At 43.3% G+C, this 17,379-nt stretch overlaps 2 protein-coding genes across 8 annotated transcripts in view; one reads left to right on the top strand and one right to left on the bottom strand.

The window, feature by feature from the left end:
- The window catches only part of MARF1 (meiosis regulator and mRNA stability factor 1), a 25,433-nt gene extending 23,268 nt beyond the window's left edge, over positions 1–2,165 (bottom strand). For 3 of the 6 annotated variants that reach the window (XM_031606495.2, XM_031606497.2, XM_031606499.2), the window contains exons 1-2: positions 1,785–1,954; positions 301–508 (exon numbers count right to left, since the gene is read on the bottom strand). In XM_031606495.2, coding sequence (XP_031462355.1) covers positions 301–447 — 147 coding nt within the window. In that variant the 5' untranslated portion in view covers positions 448–508; positions 1,785–1,954. Of the gene's footprint in view, positions 1–300; positions 509–1,784; positions 1,955–2,046 lie in introns of those variants that run through there. The other 3 variants (XM_090151591.1, XM_031606496.2, XM_031606498.2) reach the window with 3 other exon arrangements.
- On the top strand, positions 2,057–17,379 carry NDE1 (nudE neurodevelopment protein 1). 2 transcript variants are annotated; one of them, XM_031606671.2, is made up of 9 exons: positions 2,057–2,192; positions 9,019–9,146; positions 9,506–9,659; positions 12,214–12,362; positions 12,703–12,839; positions 13,870–14,049; positions 15,119–15,210; positions 16,039–16,175; positions 17,255–17,379. In XM_031606671.2, the coding sequence occupies exons 2-9, from the start codon at positions 9,061–9,063 to the stop codon at positions 17,346–17,348; spliced, it is 1,029 nt and encodes a 342-aa protein (XP_031462531.2). In that variant the 5' UTR covers positions 2,057–2,192; positions 9,019–9,060; the 3' UTR covers positions 17,349–17,379. The 2 variants fall into 2 exon arrangements, with proteins under 2 accessions (XP_031462531.2, XP_031462530.2); XM_031606670.2 differs by lacking the exon at positions 2,057–2,192 and adding an exon at positions 4,741–4,876.

Below are 17,379 nucleotides of genomic sequence, written 5' to 3'. Positions count from 1 at the left end.
CTCTTCAGCAACAGCTTCATGGAGCTCCCAAGAATCTGCCCTATACACTTATTATATAACTTATATTACTCCAAACACACAACTATAAAGTAAAAAGTCAAGCAAAACTTGCTTTTCACCAAATGCGAGCTGTGGACACAACTGGAGGCCTGAAGCTTCCAGGCAGATCTTGTTCACAGCACAGTAACTGCTGTCTGCTCTTTCTGCCCTCCCTACTTGCTCCTTAGTCATAACACCACAGTTAGGAATACTGCTCTGTACCAGTTTATCAGTTATGCTTTCCGCAAACCAAAAAATTACCGTTTTCTCACTACAAGGCAAAGTCTTCTCAGCAGCAGAAAAGCAATTAGAAAGTTTCCAGAGCCATGGTTTAACATCATTCTCTTGTCGCTGAAGCCATCCAAAAGATCTATTACAGAGGTTCTCTGTCCTGTTTCCTTCCATCATACAGCCAAACAAAACGGTTCAACATTCTTCCATCCCTCCTTCCTTTCATTCTTTCCACCTGCTAAAGAGAAAAAAAGCATTTCACTTCAGGTTAAGGAAGACAAGATCATAGTGGTCTTATGAATTCCGCTACATCACACTCCTGCATTATTTATCTCAAATTTAATTACGCATGTGCCACAGCCTTGACTATTCATGTCTATTACAGAACTACACTTCATGATTTGCCATACAGGTAAAGGAATCTAATGAAAGGCTTGTTTAAGCCCACGGCATTACCTATAAAATCCCAGAAATGCATTGCTGCTGACATGAAACAACTCCCAGAAACTTCCAGGGCACTTTCCCAGAAAGAGAAGCCACGGGGTTAGTTTTCAAGACTAGCTCACTGATTACAAACCAGATGAAAGTGAGCTCAGTTGGAAGATCCAGCCTGCATATTCATTGTTCTTTCACTCATTTAAGGAGCTACATACACTCACATAAAGCACGCAGCATTTAATATACAATTTGAGTTTTTAAATCATTAAAATCCACAGGCACTCCTTGCAGTTCCCAGGCGGTTCCGTAGACCCACTGCATCAGCTCAGTTTTATGGAACCACAAGATAAAAGGATGCTCCACCAGAACAACCTACAATCAGAAATGAAGGCTCCATACCCTCCAACTATGGGCCACATTGATTAAACTACAGCTATGTGGTTTTCCACATCTAACATTCACCACAAACCCCAAGGACTATGCCCCATAACACCGACTTCGTCCCAGCGTCATTTTTAACCACAAAAACAAATTTCATTTTTCTTAAAAAAATAAAAGCAGAAGCGTTTATTCATACAAACTGTAAATACTCCAACATAATGCGAGAAATTAAGTTAAAAACTTCTGGAACTCTCGAGTAGGCCACTTTTGAAGTCTGGTAATACCCAACAGAGCCGTTCTGCTTACGAATTGAAAAGATTAAATACAACGAGAAAACAGGCGGGAGCCAGGCGAGCTCCCCGCGGTCGCGCCTCACCCTCAAGACCCGCAGCTCCCGGCAGCCCCCCAGCCCAGGGGGCGACACTGAGCCCCGGCCGCTGCCCGCTCCCAGGCGGAAGGCGCAGCCAGCGGCACTACAGGACAAACGGCCGCCCCTCCCGCAAGCAGTTCTGTGCCGGGGCCGTTGGGCAGCTCCCCCGGTGGAGGCGGCCGCAACTCATGAGGGAAGCGGGCCTCGGCAGCCCCGGGCCGCAGCGTTCCGCACGGCCGCCCCTGCCGCGGGAGCGGCCCCGAAGCGAGCGGGAACGGCACGACCCGTCCGCTTCGCCGCCCCTTCCAGAGCCCCTCCGCCTCACCTGAGCCGCCCCCGGCGCCGCCGCCCCTCACATTCCGCCGCCGCCGCCCTCACACCCCTTTGTTGTCCTCCCTCCCCCGCCGCTATTCCTTCCGCCGTCAAGCGCCGCCGAACGCCGGAAAGCAGCCCACTGTCGCGCAGACGACTGCCGTAACACCCCGCTCCCTCCTCCTCCCCGCCGGACCGGGGGCGGCGACTTTTACACTGCGCGGTGCGGCGCGCGGAGAAGGCGGGGCGGGGCGGGGCGGGGGTAGCGGAGTTACCTCACGGCGTGGCTGTTTGCCTACAAGAGCGGGACAGAAGTATGGTGTCAATCTCCGTAGCCGGGACTTGTTTCTTGGGAACCGAGCCTCTTCAGGAGGCGAGGAGAGTTACAGGGTGCGGCCCTTCCCTCGTGGCGCTTTGCGGCGTAAGTGACATTGTGATATTTGGCTGTTCTCGGTTTACCTTTGCTTTTACCTAGTGGGTTGCAGCCACCAGCACAGCTCGGAGTGACAGTGCTCGGATCCAAATCCAGTTTTTCTGCTGCGTTAGATTTTGGTCTGCTAAACAAGGCGGTGTTGGTAACGTGCATTTGATCACTTTGTCAGTTCAAGGTTTCAGAGGGGTTTTAAAGTCATGAGAATCTCTTCCGTTCTTAAGCAGATGCAAATCCAGTTTTAGAGGCTGCAGGGAATTGTGGACCGTCTTTACATACGTAGAATTAACTTTCACTGGTGTTAAGTGCTTCCTCTTAGTTTGTACATGGAGTTCTAGTTTGTTGCATCTTGTTATAAGTTCCAGTAATTCTCAAAAACATCAGCAGTTTGTGATGACAGCTGGTGATCAGATCTTGTTCCAGCCATAAAGCTCACGGTTCTGTGTTCAGTTGCTCAGTTTTTGCAGCAAAGCCAACATCCTCCTCTGACTTCTGCTAATGAATGTTCCGGCCAACAAACGACAGTTTACTGTATATGTTGTGCATTGTGGATAGCAATAAGCTACACAGCAGTAAGGTGCTGTGATTAGATCTGTGGTCTCCTGTGTTCGTTATCCATTTGATATCGTTAAAGTCCTCCCTTTTAGCTAGCAAGCTTTAAATTTATCATCAATAACCAACTCTTATGGCAACTGCTGCACAGTAAATGCCAACATCACTATACTGTCCACTGTCATTCATCAGCTATTTAAGTTGTCTTTTGATTTCACTCCATTTAAATATATCTGTTAAGATCTTGCACCACAGGGTTAGATTTTAGAAATATTAAGCATTGGGGTTAAGCTTCACCATCCCAGCAGTGGTATCACAGAGCCTGGCTACCATATCTTCACTCCGCTCCACCCTTCATGCTGCTTCTCTTAGAGACAGCTCATCAAGCTCCACTGATGTTGTCAACAACTGAGGTTGTCTAGCTGTCGAAAGGGTTCCTTGCGTTACAGCTGCACTTCGCTTTGGCACCTTTCTTTAATGTGTGCACAATGCTTTACTTTTGTAAACTTGTTACTTTAAGTTTGATTTCCAAGTCACTTTTAGTAATGATTCCACAATAACTAAAGAACCTTTCTTTACTAGTTAATATTTACTGCTTGTGTACAGCAGCACCTCTGAGCTTCTGGCATCTCATAGCATCTGCTATGCTGTTTTGGAACCAGATGAGAGGCTAAACAGGTTCTTCTGAAATCTCAGAGATTTTTCTATGGTTTACCAGCATTTCAGGGTGAGAACTATTAAAAATGTTCGGGTATACTTTTGATATTGTCTGTGCACTCACACTATCCTCAAAGAATTGTTGAACGAATTGAAGTAAAACGTTGTTTGTCCCTAACTTTTAAACAACGTATGAATTTTTGAATTGTTGAGGACATAGTATGATGGCACGTGGTTTACTTTCTGTAACTTAGCCAATGAAAACATTCTTGAGCAATGACAACTGCAAATTGCTATTAAATGATTTGTTAAATACTTAATTTAGTTTCCTATTAATAGTTGTATAATAATTTATCCCCATTTACTTCTGTTGAACATCTGACCTCAAAATACAATTAATTTGCTGAATATCTGACCTGAAAGTATAATTGCTTTGCTCACCCTTTTCAACTAAAGGTCGCTCTGTATGGGTTTCTCCTATAATAACATTCTGCCAGAAAAGCATCCATCGTTGGGTTACAGCCCAGTTCCCTGCAGTGGTAAGGACAAGGTGCAGCCAGCTTTGCAGAGTCAGGCTCCGCTCCAGGCCGGGTGTTGCCTCGCTGAAGTAATGAGGTGGGATCAGGGCACTGTGCATGGGTGCCCGTGCTCTGGCAGTTGGCACAGCATGCTGTGGGGTGTGCAGAGATGCTCAGCGTGGGTCGGAGCCTATCTGTACACACGTGTGCTTTGGTTCTGACTCAGGAAACAAACAGCGGGCGCACCCAGAGACCTGGTGTTTGTGGGCTGCCGAGTAGGAACGCAGCTGGGGCACTTGGGAAAGCTCCGCGTGGCTCAGCCCTGGAGCGGAGCAGGGCAGGGCTGGCACGCAGCTCCCTGGTTTCACTCAGCCCACTGTTGGCCTGCCTCCCACTGCGGTGCCCGGACCTGCGAGCGCTGAGCTCACGGCGCAGTGCACGTGAGGCAGCGTAATATTTCACAGAGCGCCGTGTCCTTGCGATGCCGGCTGCGGTCACTGGGGTTCGTTCCTGGCCCATAAACACGGATTTAGTGGAGGAATGCTGCCATCACTGCTGCTTTTTCGGAAGATCGTGCCTTGGAAATCACATAACGGCCCTCGATGTGCAGTGAAGCTTCTCCTCTTTTAGAGCATCTCTAGGGAAAACCGATAAACGTTAGAAATGACAGCAGTGTGGAAGGCGCGGCTGTCTCGGGAGGGGCGCGGCGGGGCCGGGTGCCGCGGGGCGGGATGAGCCCGGGCCCTGTTTGAAAGTAACGAAAAGTTCCCAAATGCTCCTCGAGCCGCTGATTGGCGGAGCGACGCGGGGCACGTGACCAGCAGCCAATGGGGCGGCGGGAGCGGCCGGCCGCGCTGTGAGAGAGCAGCGTCCCTCGGCTGTAGGGTTCGGCGGCGGCTGTGACGGACCGCTGCGGCTCGGGCGGAGCGGGGTGCGCTGCGCGTAGAGGTGAGAGCGGCCTGGGGGCGGCGGTCGGGCGCAGGCCGTCCTGGGGTGGGCTCCTGCGGGATAAGGGGCGGCCGCGGGAGGCGGGAACGGTACCGTGCCTCCCCTCGTTCCCCTCGCGCCGGGATCCGTCGCTACGTTTCGGCGGTCCCCGCTGTGAGGGAAGTGTGGGAGCGCAGCCCGCCGGCTCGGCTCCGCGGCTGTTGGCGCTGAGGTCTCCAGACCCGAAGAGAACTTCCGAGCGTCCTTGGAAATCGGGCACGCGCGTTGGAGATGGAGCGAAGCGGAGCTGCGGTGGAGCAGCGCGACTCCCGGCCCGAGGGAGAGCTGAGCTCGTTCTCTCTCGCGCTGGTTCTCTTTTGCGCTGCTTAAACAAAAGGAGAGGGGCCGTGCGGCACGGGGAGACCCTCGGCGCGATGGGAGGGCTGCTTTTCAGGAGCGACCGGCTGACTTAGATTTGTTTTCGCAGTTAAGAAGAAACGGAGCTTCGTCTCTGCCATGCAGCGCTTACGATAGTGTTTTACTCCTGGCTTTGCTTAGTCTTTCTTCTCTTTTATTTCTCGTTAAAGTAGAATGTGCTCTGACTCTGGCAATCAGGCGGAGCTATAAAGATGGCCAATGTTATTCACAGAGTTAAAATGTTCCTTTATTAAAAAGGTATTTGGTATGCAAGGATTGTTTGGAATTCCTTATTCTGGGACTGAAGCAGATTTTAAGCTGTGATCTTAGGGCTCTGATTTGCAAACTGAAGGTTCTTCAGTAAGTTTAGTTGTGTGACTTTTTCTTTAAGAAATACGCGGTTCTGATGTCACTTGTTTGAAATAACTTCCTGGAACGATTATGTTGAAATGTTTTTCTCATTGTAGAACTCCATTCTCCACCTCTGAACACTTCCACTTCCTGTATGATGTAGAGGTTTTGTAATGTCTGTGACCAGCACTTGTGCTGCCTGCATGCAGGAAGTCTGGCATCCCAGATGTCTTTTCTGGCTTTGTGAAAACAAGTAAGGTGCAGCCAGCAAGTGCATGCTGGAGCCTGTGACTTTCTCTTGTTGTTTTTTTTGTTTTTTGTTTTTTTTTTCCCCACGTTTACCTGTCTTTAACAGAATATCATTAACACTTCCTTCATGCACACACACGTTCTTCCCTTCTTGTAGTGAGTCTGTGCAGTGAGAAGTTCCTAATTGGTTTTATTAATTACTTTCCAGTCAGTTTACATGCTGACTTTAAGCTGTTAAAAATCAAGTAGAGAGGATAATGGTGGATGGGAATCAAGGCCATACCCTTTCCGATAGTTCTTTAGGAGAGATTTGTGATTTTTTTTTATGATTTTTTTTTTTCCTTTTTTATAGGGGAGCTTTAGTACCTCGCCTCCAAACTTAAGATTTTTCAGTTTGTATCTTTCATCTTTGATAAACTTGAAAATCCCTCTGAGATAGGTTACTGTGCAGGTGTACAGAGAGAAAACCTAATGGTGGTGGAACAATCTCTGCCTTGTTGTGTCCTCTCTGTGGAGTAAGTATAGGTCTACCAGTCTTTCCTATGTTTACAGTTTAACAACCAATTTTAACTTGTAAGTAGTCTTTAGTAATTGTAGCCATGAAACAATGTATTCTTAATGGCTAAATCTTTTTTTTTTAACAAGGGCACACTTACAAAGATGCTGTGCACATCAATTGCTACTTCTCTGAAAATTACTGGGTTCTGTGGACCTTCTGTAATGTTTACGACTCAGTTAAAATCCTTTTGTTTGTGATGTGTTATAAGATGCAAATTAGTGCATTCTCTCCCTTTTTCCAAAGTGCAGTGTAAAAAAAGGTGAGAGCCAGATACAAACCAAAGGTAACTGTCTGTTGATTGCAGGCCTTTTGGTTCCAAAAGTTTGAAAGCTTTCAGGAGTAAATGTTACACTTCTTCACCTTGTCTGATTTCTTTCTGTTGACACAGGTAATGGTTTTATTATTATGCTTCCATAAGTCAGAGGAAATCCTTTATTGGTACTTCTGAAGTATATTTTTGTTTATGTAACAAGTTTAGGCATATCCTGGGTGGATCCTCTGCTTTTTAAATAAAGAAATTTTCTGTTGTACGAGTGGAGAGAATTAAGCATCCAAAAGGATCTCAGAATAGCTCTTTTATGTAGTGATTTGACCACAGCAATGGAAACCAGTCCTTCTTGATTTCTCATTGCACCTGCATCTCTTCTTTTTGTCTGACTCTACCTCCTGTCCTTCATTCTTAAAAAAGAATATCTTCACACATCATCTGCAATGTCTGGTGAGTGTCTGCAGTGCCTTAAATGTTAGATGCTCACTAATGTCAAAAGTACTCTTTCAGCTCACTTAAAAATAGAACAGATGTATAGTGAACTGTTCTAGGTAAGGAATGTTAATTGTTCTTGGTCTGGCTTTTCTTCATAGAAGGCAAGGATACTCTTTGGAAAATCCCTCCTTATACACACTCATTTTTCTCTCTTTTCATTTTTTTTCCCCCTCTGCAGCATGTACTTCTGAAAACATGTAGAAGTAGCAGCAACCTTGAGACTTTTTGCTGGAAAGCTCTTCATTTGTTAGAAAGAAGAGATTTAAGTTTGTCTGACCAATGTTTCATGCTAAGAAATGAGGTTTTAAAACTAAAATTCAAAAACTTCTCACCTTTGGCTCCCATTCTAAGTAGTGTGATATCTATGAGATTGGAGCTGATGCTGTACATCAAAGTGTTTGGACCCAGCACGCTTATCTGTGACATCCACTTCTTGTTCATTAACCTCCTGAAAAAATCACAAGCTGTGAAAACAACTTGTGCTTTTCTTCTGCTTAGATATGTAGGAGTTGGACTTTTGATCACCAGACTGCTTTAAATACTCGAAGCTGTCCTCTGCAGTAGAGGCAAGTACAGGTTTGTCTTGGGAGAGGCACCAAATTGAGTGCCTAAACCAGGTGATTTTACAGAAAAGGAAGTGTGAATATAGGTTATGATTTTTTTTTTCCGTAGGTGTAGAATTAGCTGGAAGAACTGTTTCCTCTGTCCTTAGATTTCAGTGATATAGTTCAGACAGCTGCCACTGGCATGAACTGATTGACTCCCTGTCCTTAATCTGTTGAGGTTTCCATTAAATTCGTAATGCTAATGGAATCTTTGCCTCACTTCGGGTTGCCCATGGCAGGTTATCCAGAGCTTTAGGACTGATATTTCTCCCTTGTCAAGACTACCTCATATAAAAAGATACTTGCTAGTTACCTGTTTATTAGAGTGCAGTATGCACATCAGAAGGCATTTAATTATAGTATCTACTTAATTCTTCAAGCAGGAGTTACCAACTTAAGGTGCTTGATTTCCACATGGCTCTCGTATGTGTCATTTGTTTTTGGGACTATGACATGTGCCTGTGCTTATACTTGCACAACGACTGCTGGCTGGTCTGGATTGCTCACTGGGTTGCTGCAATCTATCTGCACATCTAGTCTAACCAGATGCTATCCCACTGGAACTTCTGTGGAGCTCTTATCTTTTTCCTAGGAATTTTTGGAATTTCCTTCTCCCATGGCTCTCTGAGGTATCCAGATATGTTTGTGCCCGTCAACCATATCTGGACTGTAATAGTTCAGGTTTTAAGTAGATTTGTCTACTGTAGTGAGATAGCTTTTTTTTCTCATGTTTAGCAGGTATGTCCATAAAAAGTTTAGGCACTCATGCAAGTGTTAACAGTGGAAACTAGAATCCTGAGTATCTTCTTTGTGTCTCTTTGAAGTTTTTCGTTCAGTATTTCTCTAGGACTGTTGAAATCAAAGTTAATTTGGAGGTGTGTCTGAGATATTTTCTTTTTCACCTGTGTTCTGTGTGCATCTGCACAGCCATAGCTCAAGTGTGACGTTTTGCCCTCTGTGCTGTGTTGTCAGAGGGAAGATGCTTGCTGTGGTCAATGTGGTGTGCAGCAGCCTTGGGAAACCTGGTGAAAAGAATGTGATGATTCAGTAGAGATTATCACGTTTTTATTATATCCAGCAGAGTGCTGTTGAGGCTGGTCTTTAGTTTGGTGTCCAGATATGCACCTCATTCCTGGGAGGAGCGGTGCACCACTGTACAATGAAAAATAGAGTTAATTCACTGTGTTAGTTCTTAATGCCTGATCCTTTAATTTTCCAGGGCAAAAAATGAAACAGGAGTTTTAAACTCTGAGGACTTGCCATGGAAGACTCAGAAGAACATCGCTTCAGCTCCGTTGAAGAGGAAACCAGATACTGGAAAGAGTTGGCTATGAAATACAAGCAATGGTAAGGCAGTGGTTTTATTCTTTGAAGCTGTTTGATAGGATGTATAAGCAGTGTATGCCAAGACAAATAGCTGTGTGCCTCCCTGTGTGGCGCTATGTTGAGTGGAAGCAATAGCAATGCAGTGTCACAGGTTTCAGCATAGATTGCATCAGCCCAGAATCCTTCGTGCTTATTTGAGCAGTGAATTAGTGCTGCCACAGCACTGCTGCTTTTGATCCCTTCTCTGGTTTTGAGTAGGGCTGTGTGTTGGAGAGGCACATAGAGTTTTCTGTGCTAGCAAGTAGTATTTTCTTCCTCCAGTGTACAAGAAATTGTTTTGATTCATTAAGGTGAAATCTGTTGCTGGAACTGTGTTCTAGTGCTGAGAATACACAGGAGGAACTGCGTGAATTCCAAGAAGGGAGCCGAGAATATGAAGCTGAACTAGAAACTCAGCTGCAGCAGACAGAGTCCAGAAACAGAGACCTTCTTTCAGAAAACAATCGTTTGCGAATGGAACTGGAGTCCATTAAGGTAAGAGTGAATGATACGGTAGCTATGTATCCTAAGTGTGAAGGTGAATGAGACTGATGTGTGCAGATTCAGTTTGGAAAAATTGAGGAACATCCATCTGTAATCTGGTTGGAAGAGTTCTAAATATTTCAATGTCTCAGCTGTTGTTTCTGGATTTAATTCCAGAAAGATGTTCTGTTCACCAGCCCCAGTTAGTAATTTCCGCACCCCTTCCCTCCTCCACACAATCTATTTGGCATTAAAAGCTCTGTGCCTTACTTAACTGCATTTGTTCTGTCACACTGGTGGCATAGCAACATTAAATGCTCTGCTTATTGTATGGAGTGTTGGCCTATTCTTTTCCCCATAGTCACGTAAACCCATAGAAGCTGATGAGTGAGGAGAAGTTGAACAAAAACTTGCAGTTCATTTTGGTTAAGGAGAGCATAGATTGCTTTCTTCTGTTGTAAGAGCTGAGAGAAAAGGGCAATGAATGAGCTGAAGCAGTTGGGAATGGAAATAGTAGGAACTGGCATAAAACTTCTAAAAAGTGGAGAGTAAATGTTTCAGAAAACCTTATTTAATTTTCACAGTGGATAAGTTTATAAAAACATTCTGCTTGAAATGAGCATTTTAACAATTGGTTATTCATGCAGCCTGAAGATTGCAGTAACAGCCTGCAGTGAAGGAATAGAGGCTCCATTGATGGTCAGATCAGCTGATGGTTTATTACAATTGGCTGAAAACAAAGACTCAAACCTTGGAGTTCTGGTCTTTTATCTGAATCAATCCAAGAGCGAAGCATTAAACTCATGAAGCTATTGAGCAGCGATGTTAACTGAACCCATCAAGGATTGGTGTCTACATCTAGGTTAACACAAGTGAACTTCATAAGGCCTGCACAATTTGTAGCTTTGAATTTCCCAGCTTGATGTGTGTGCTTGCTACTCCTTAGAAGCTGGAGTTCAAGCTACCTAAAGTATAAATGGAAATAATACTTTTGAAGGCTTATCTAGATTGTTGAAAAGCTAGCTGAAAGTAATCTGCTTCTTAGAGAGCTTGTGGGGGCTCTTAAAGCCAAAGTGTACCTGTGCTTTCAGGGATCAAGAATTATGACAACGTGTCGCCACATTTAACTAAGTAGGAATTAATAAATTCAGAATGGTTTCTCTTCCCTTCCTCCTTATCTGTGTGTTATATGTACTAAAGCAGCTCTCTTCAGAATATCAGTTGTGACAGACTATGTGCCATGGTTTTCAAGTTCCAGTATGTGGATTTGTTTTTGGTGACTTCAAGTGTGTTGAGTTCTAAACAGAGAAGAATGTCAGGAATGCTACTTATCTAGCAGTCTTGGAGCTTTAAAGTCTCTGCCATGTTGAAGTCATCCCGTAGCAAGGTGGTAGAGTGTATGCTTTTGCTATCACATGATGCTAACCATGTCTGGAAGTGATAACTGGAGGGAGGTTTGTGCTGGTGAAATTAACCTTCTTCCCCACTGGTGTCTTTTCTAAATATACCCTTATGCACATGCTGTAAAGGAAGACCCACTGTTCTGGGTTCATGTCTGAAGCCTGTTGTATAGCTACACCTGACATGTTTTATAATCAAGAGCCTTGAACCTGTTTTGGGTTAATAAAACCTTAGCAGTAGTGAAAAATCCTGCTGGTTCCTTTAATACCATGTAAATGTTGCACTTGGATGTTCTTTTTCTTGACACTTAGTTCCCTAAGCATTTCTTGATTCTTTCTTAGAATTGAGAATAAGTAGCTTCTTTCTCACATTATGCTTAATGAATTGCTGGAGCTCCCAAGGCTCAGAAATCAGTCTTGTACTGACATCCTGGAGTGAAGTCTACATGTTCATCCCATTCTACAGAATCAGGTAGAGCAGAGGGCAGGCTTACAGCCTCTTGCAGATACTTCCACTCTAGCCAGTGTATTTGCCTCTCAGGTCCTATAGATCCTCTCTCCAGCGTTACTTGGTGTTATTGCTCAAGGAGGTGCTAGTTCTTAGGCCTCTGTACAGCAAGGCCCTTCTAGCTGTCCCTTTTCTTAAAAAACAAACAAAAAAACTTTTAGATTGCAGGATGCTGTATGATATGGGAGCTCTGAGGCTTTATGTCCTTTGTCTGTTGAGATACCTACAAGTACTGGGCAGGATCCAGGCATACTGTTTTTTTGTCTTGTCTTTGAGTGGGGAATTACAGAAGTAAACCAACAAGCTGTTGTTTAAGCCTTTTTCTCAGAAAAAGGTAGAAGTTATCTGCATGTAAGATTATGATACTTTGTGAATGGAGGAGAGATGGGGAAGCACAAGAGAGAGCTGTCTGGGAGAGCAGGGAACAGCTCTGTGCTGTGGATGTCAGGAACTGTTCCCCAGCACCATCATTTGATAAAGAGTTTTAAGAACTCTTGTCTATTGGCAGCCCAGAAATATGTGAGCAATTGGCTTTGTTGATATTTCACTGTGTGTAAGCTCATTGTTCTCTAAGTACTTCACAGGATCTTTTCTTGCCTTTAAAGGGACCAAGGCAATACCAAGTCCCTGATATGTTGTTTTATTTGTCCTTGACTAGGAAAAGTATGAAATGCAGAATTCAGAATGGTACAGGCAAATCTCTGCACTGGAAGATGACTTGGCACAGACAAAAGCTATTAAAGATCAACTTCAGAAATACATTCGAGAACTTGAGCAAGCAAATGATGACTTGGAAAGAGCAAAAAGGTGACCGGTCTTCTATGTTCTCTTCTATCACTTCAGTTCTGTCCTGCAAATATGGTGACTCTAAGTAATTTGTAATGTTGGGATTTTTAGCACTGCCACTCTTTACTAACCTGAGCTAACTACTTACCTTGTTGACGGTTGTGATGAAGGTATTCAAGAAAAATTATAAATGGGATTTTTTACCCTTCTGTTACTCCAACTGCACTATTTCATATTCATAAAGCTAAAATTAAACAAAACAAAAAATAATCCTAACCCAAAAGATTTTACCTTCTCTTGTCGGGGGGGGGGGGGGGGGTTCTATACTCCTGGTAATAAAATCTTGTATATTCTCTTTCAGAGCTGCTATAATGTCTCTTGAGGATTTTGAGCAGCGCCTAAACCAGGCTATTGAAAGAAATGCTTTTCTGGAGAGTGAGCTGGATGAGAAAGAAAACCTTCTGGAGTCCGTGCAACGTCTGAAAGATGAAGCTAGAGGTCAGACAGTAGATCTCCTGTTTTCCCCTCCTGTACTTGTTCAGTCCAATCCATTTATCTTAGTTTGACTTTCATATTTGTGTCTTTTTAAATCTGCCATCTGAAATGGTGAAGCTTCATGTCTGTCTGCCTCAGTCCTTGAACTTGATATAGAACTAGTGTCTGTTTTAAACTTCTGAACTGTAGGGATGCTTTGGGGTCTTGAGGTGTTAAGAAGAGCCAGTCCAGCTAGGGCCTGTGCTTTTTGACTTCCTGTAACCTGTGAAGGTCCTCTTTAGCAATCATTAAACTCTGTTGTTTCTCGGCCTGTGAAAAGAGTAGTCAATGAAACACTGATAGAATGGTAAAGCAGTTGGGCTGTGAATGGCTTTCAGTTAGCTTTGACAGTTAGCCTTGTGTGCTAGTTCCTCAATATGTCAGTAAGACTGGATGAAAAAATGGAGGAGACTGCACAGATGTGGAGCTGAAGAAACACTTGCAAATCTGCTCAGATTCTGTGAGCTTGAGAGGTTCACGCTAGCTACAGTCAGTCTATGGGACAGGAGTTCTCTGTTGCTGGGCTAAGATGGTGATGGTTTCCACTTGGCCTTAGCCTAGGCTTCCTTAACATGGATACCAAGGTAGAAGGGGAAACAGTGCAGTAGGTAGGCATCTCAGCCTCGTAGGGAACTGGGATGTAGCCAAGATACTTCAAGTTGTAGAACTTCAGTCTTGATGTGCTTCCTCTTACTAGTCTGTAACATCTGAAAGTATTAATTCACTGCCTCAAAGAAAGTCATGTGAAAGGGTATGAAGCTTAAATCTGGATAACAGCAACTGGACTAATACTATAAAAACAACTTGAGCTGCAATTCCAGAAAAGCCTTTATATTCATCCATATTTTGAGTATATGCCTGGAGTGGTCTTTACAAGGATAAATGATTTTGTTCTGCTAGTAGAGGTGAAGTATCTTATGACCAAAATAAGCTCTCTCAAGTGTTTTTTATCTTAGTGAATACTGATTCTAAGGACTTCCTGCTTCCCTCACAGATCTACGGCAAGAACTTGCAGTACAGCATAAACAAGAGAAACCCAAAACACCAATGCAAACTAACCTGGAAACAGAAAGAACAGACACTGCAGTTCAAGCATCCTTATCTTTGCCTTCAACTCCCTCCGTGCACCGAGCACCCAACATCAACATTCCCACCCCCGCGACATTTAGGAGAGGTGCGTGACAGAGAACGAGCACAGCAATGCAATGTCATACCCTTGTTTTCACCATAGCTTCTGTCTACAGGAGAAATGGGAAAATAGGAGCAGAGCTGAGCGTTTCAATTAAATCCACTTAAATCCAATCACCATGATCTCAGTATTCAGACTGCAAATTTGGGGTCTTCTTTATAGGCTGCTAGTTTCCATTTGATGTGGATTGTCCAGTAATAATAATCGTAAGGGACTAGGTGCGCTACTAGGACTTGATTATTTGTTCACAACTGTTCCAGTGATGCTGGGCTAATTTAGAGAAGATTTTAAGAACTTCTGCATGATCTTTTATGCTACATTTCCATTACTTGAAAAGGCTTCTCTGTGATGGTATATGCTTAGAGAGAAGTCTTCCTTTTACTCTGGAACAGCAGTACACTGGCACGTCATCCTAGCTAGCTGTACTAAATTACTATCTCTGCTTTTGTGCTAATAGAATCAGTTACTGAAATAATCAACGTTCATTAAAAATAAGTATTCCAACTTTCTAACACTAACTCCCATCTCAGTACTTTAAAAAGTCAGAAATTTGTGTAGCTGTGTATCAGAGATTGCAACAAGGAGATGTACGGTCACGTGCCGGTGTATTGTATGTTACAGTTAAGCACTAACAAAGGTTGATTGTAGGCTTTGGTACTCTTAACCTAATTTTGTAGGGGAGAATTCTCACTTCCTTGAAAAAAGATTGGAAGATTTATTGTAAAATGAGATGATGGCCCTCTCTGAGAACACACTTTTGGTCCTGCTGCAGTAATAGAGATGCAGAGTAGGCTGGTAAAACAAATAGCTGGAAATTTAAACCATGGCTTGTTTAGAGACTTCAGTTTAGGACTTAGTAACTTGAGCTATCTCGGAGTCAGTGCTTCATATTTCTAGTGGACGTGAAGGATTTGAAGGTCAGATACAGAAAGGTGAAGGTACTAATGTTTCATCTGCTCTATATACCAGGCAGTCATCTGATTTTGTCAAAGTGGGTTTTCTGTTTGTTTCTCTGTTTTTAAACAATGGGTAATGTATTTAACCTGCCCTGTAGGTTTTGAGGACAGTTACTGTGCAACCCCCCTCACACCTGCTGCCAGAATATCTGCACTTAACATCATGGGAGACTTGCTGCGAAAAGTAGGGGTAAGTGTTTTCCTGATAGCCAAAGTTCTTGGAAAGAAAGAGCTGTCTGAAAAATGTAGCCAGGATTGAATATCTGCCCTGCTGCTCAGACAAGACTGGAAAGCCCATCTCAGCAGGCAAGTTAGCTAAGTGCGGCCTTGAAATTTGGCCTTGATTCTGTACATTTCTTAACAATCCTGAAACAAAGACCCATCTCTGCTTTTCTGAGATGTATGGAGTCCTGATCTCTTTTCCTCTCGACACTTCTGAAAGGGTATGATAGATTCCCTCATCATTTACTCATGCCAGTCTATTCCATTGGAGGGCAGAGAAGATAGCAGGCTGATGCCTGCTGTCCAGTGGCTTCTGATAAAGTTTTCATTAATACTCCAGTTGTTGTTTTAAGTAGGACCTAATGCCTTGATGAGCTAATGCTGTGTAGTTTGGCATTTAAAATAGTGCTGATGCTGGAAAGTTATCACGACTTCTTTCTGTCTTTTCCCCCATGCTCCAGTTCTTCTTGTGTTGGCACAAGTATTTACATGACTTGACAGGCTGACTTGTGGAATACAGCAGAAAGTCATCTTAGTGGTGAAGGTGAAACCATTTAGGAAAGGAGCTTGTGGTAGGGAATAGGGTATCTGTGGGTCTGGTGTACCACCCAGTACACACAACCTGATGTAAGTTTAGAAGTAGATGGTTCAAGATAGTATACAGCACTCATGTCAAGAATCTGCAGGTTTCTCTACTAGACGACTCATTTTAAAACAAACTAAAAATTGCACACTGTGCAATTTTTGTGTCAAAATTACATCTTGTGACATTGTACATTACCTATCTTTACCTCAGGCTTTGGAGTCCAAACTTGCCTCCTGCCAGAACTTTGTGTATGACCAGTCTCCAGACAGAACCACGGTGTCCATGTACATGAACAGAGATGTCATTGAAACACGCATGAGTCCTCATCAGCCTCTGTGTGATACAGGGTTAGTGCCATTCTAAGCTTTTTGTCTTAGTGAGAACTTTCTGACTGGTAATGTTCTGTTTCTTGTTTGTTCTTTATTTTGGTAGAGCCAGACCTGTTTCCGAAAGGAAGGAAACTTAGTTATTCAAGATTGATTTCCATATTTCAGATCAGATTAAAAATTGTAATCACTGCTGCTGAAATCTGAAGCTGTGATCAAGATCAAATTCAAAGCAATTGTAACACTTTATAGTAAAAAATGGTGTTTAAATGTGAGCAAGTACAACAGAGGAAGCTCAAGCTTATTGGCTTGGTTTGTTTTATGCTTTGTTCTTGTGCAGCGATGAATCAGCAACATTTTGGCATATGGGGACTTCCCTTATCACAGTTAGAATTTTTATCCACATGAGAACTGGGGGAAAGTGAATAATGAATTGACTCATTTGAATGCTTTATAGTTGCTAAGATGTATTTCCAGGGAATTTACCTAATGAACTGGTTATCTCTTTCCTCCCATTCCCAACACATGGGAAATTTATAAGTTTATTGCAAACTAGAGTTCAGTGTATAAGCCATGCTATAAGCCATGCGATTTTGTACTGGGTGGTTGTTTTTTGTTCCCAAGTTTTCTCAGTATTTACAGTACAGATTATTGCAGATGCAACCATTCAGCCAGACCCTTGATCTGGGAATACTCATTTGTCCTGTTAAACGGTGCCCAAAGTTGTCATGTGGAAAGAATGTTCCATGTACTACTTACTATTGCAGCCTGGGGAGAAACCTACAAGAAAGCCTCAAAGGCCATACGTGTACTCTTATAAGTGATTACACATCTATTACTGTAACATAAGAACTGAAATTCTAACTCCTGTAAAATCTAGTCTCTCACTACTCATAGGGAAGTGGAACCTTGTTTTACAGTGGAGAACTTAGCCTAGTTAAGTAACAGATTCACTTGATATTCAGGCCATTGTTTGGGTTCTTTTCTTTAATCTGTTGGCTTTCCTGGCTTAGTGTTGCATTCTTGTAAATGACCAGTTACTGTGACTGAAATGGTAAAACTGACCAAGAAATGCTCTAAATTCTGCTTTGTATTTGCAGGTTAGTGAAACGCCTGGAGTTTGGAACAAGATCTTCAAATATTCCAGGACCAATGAGCCATCCTTCACAAAGTGTTGTTAAGATGCTGCTATGAAAAGGAAGAATAAAATCTTATGTACATATAA

Source organism: Phasianus colchicus, chromosome 16 (assembly GCF_987193195.1).
Source record: "Phasianus colchicus chromosome 16, bPhaCol1.hap1.1, whole genome shotgun sequence".
Lineage (NCBI taxonomy): Eukaryota > Metazoa > Chordata > Aves > Galliformes > Phasianidae > Phasianus > Phasianus colchicus.
Note: the sequence above shows the minus strand (reverse complement) of the source record. Positions and strands in the feature narration are given on the sequence as shown.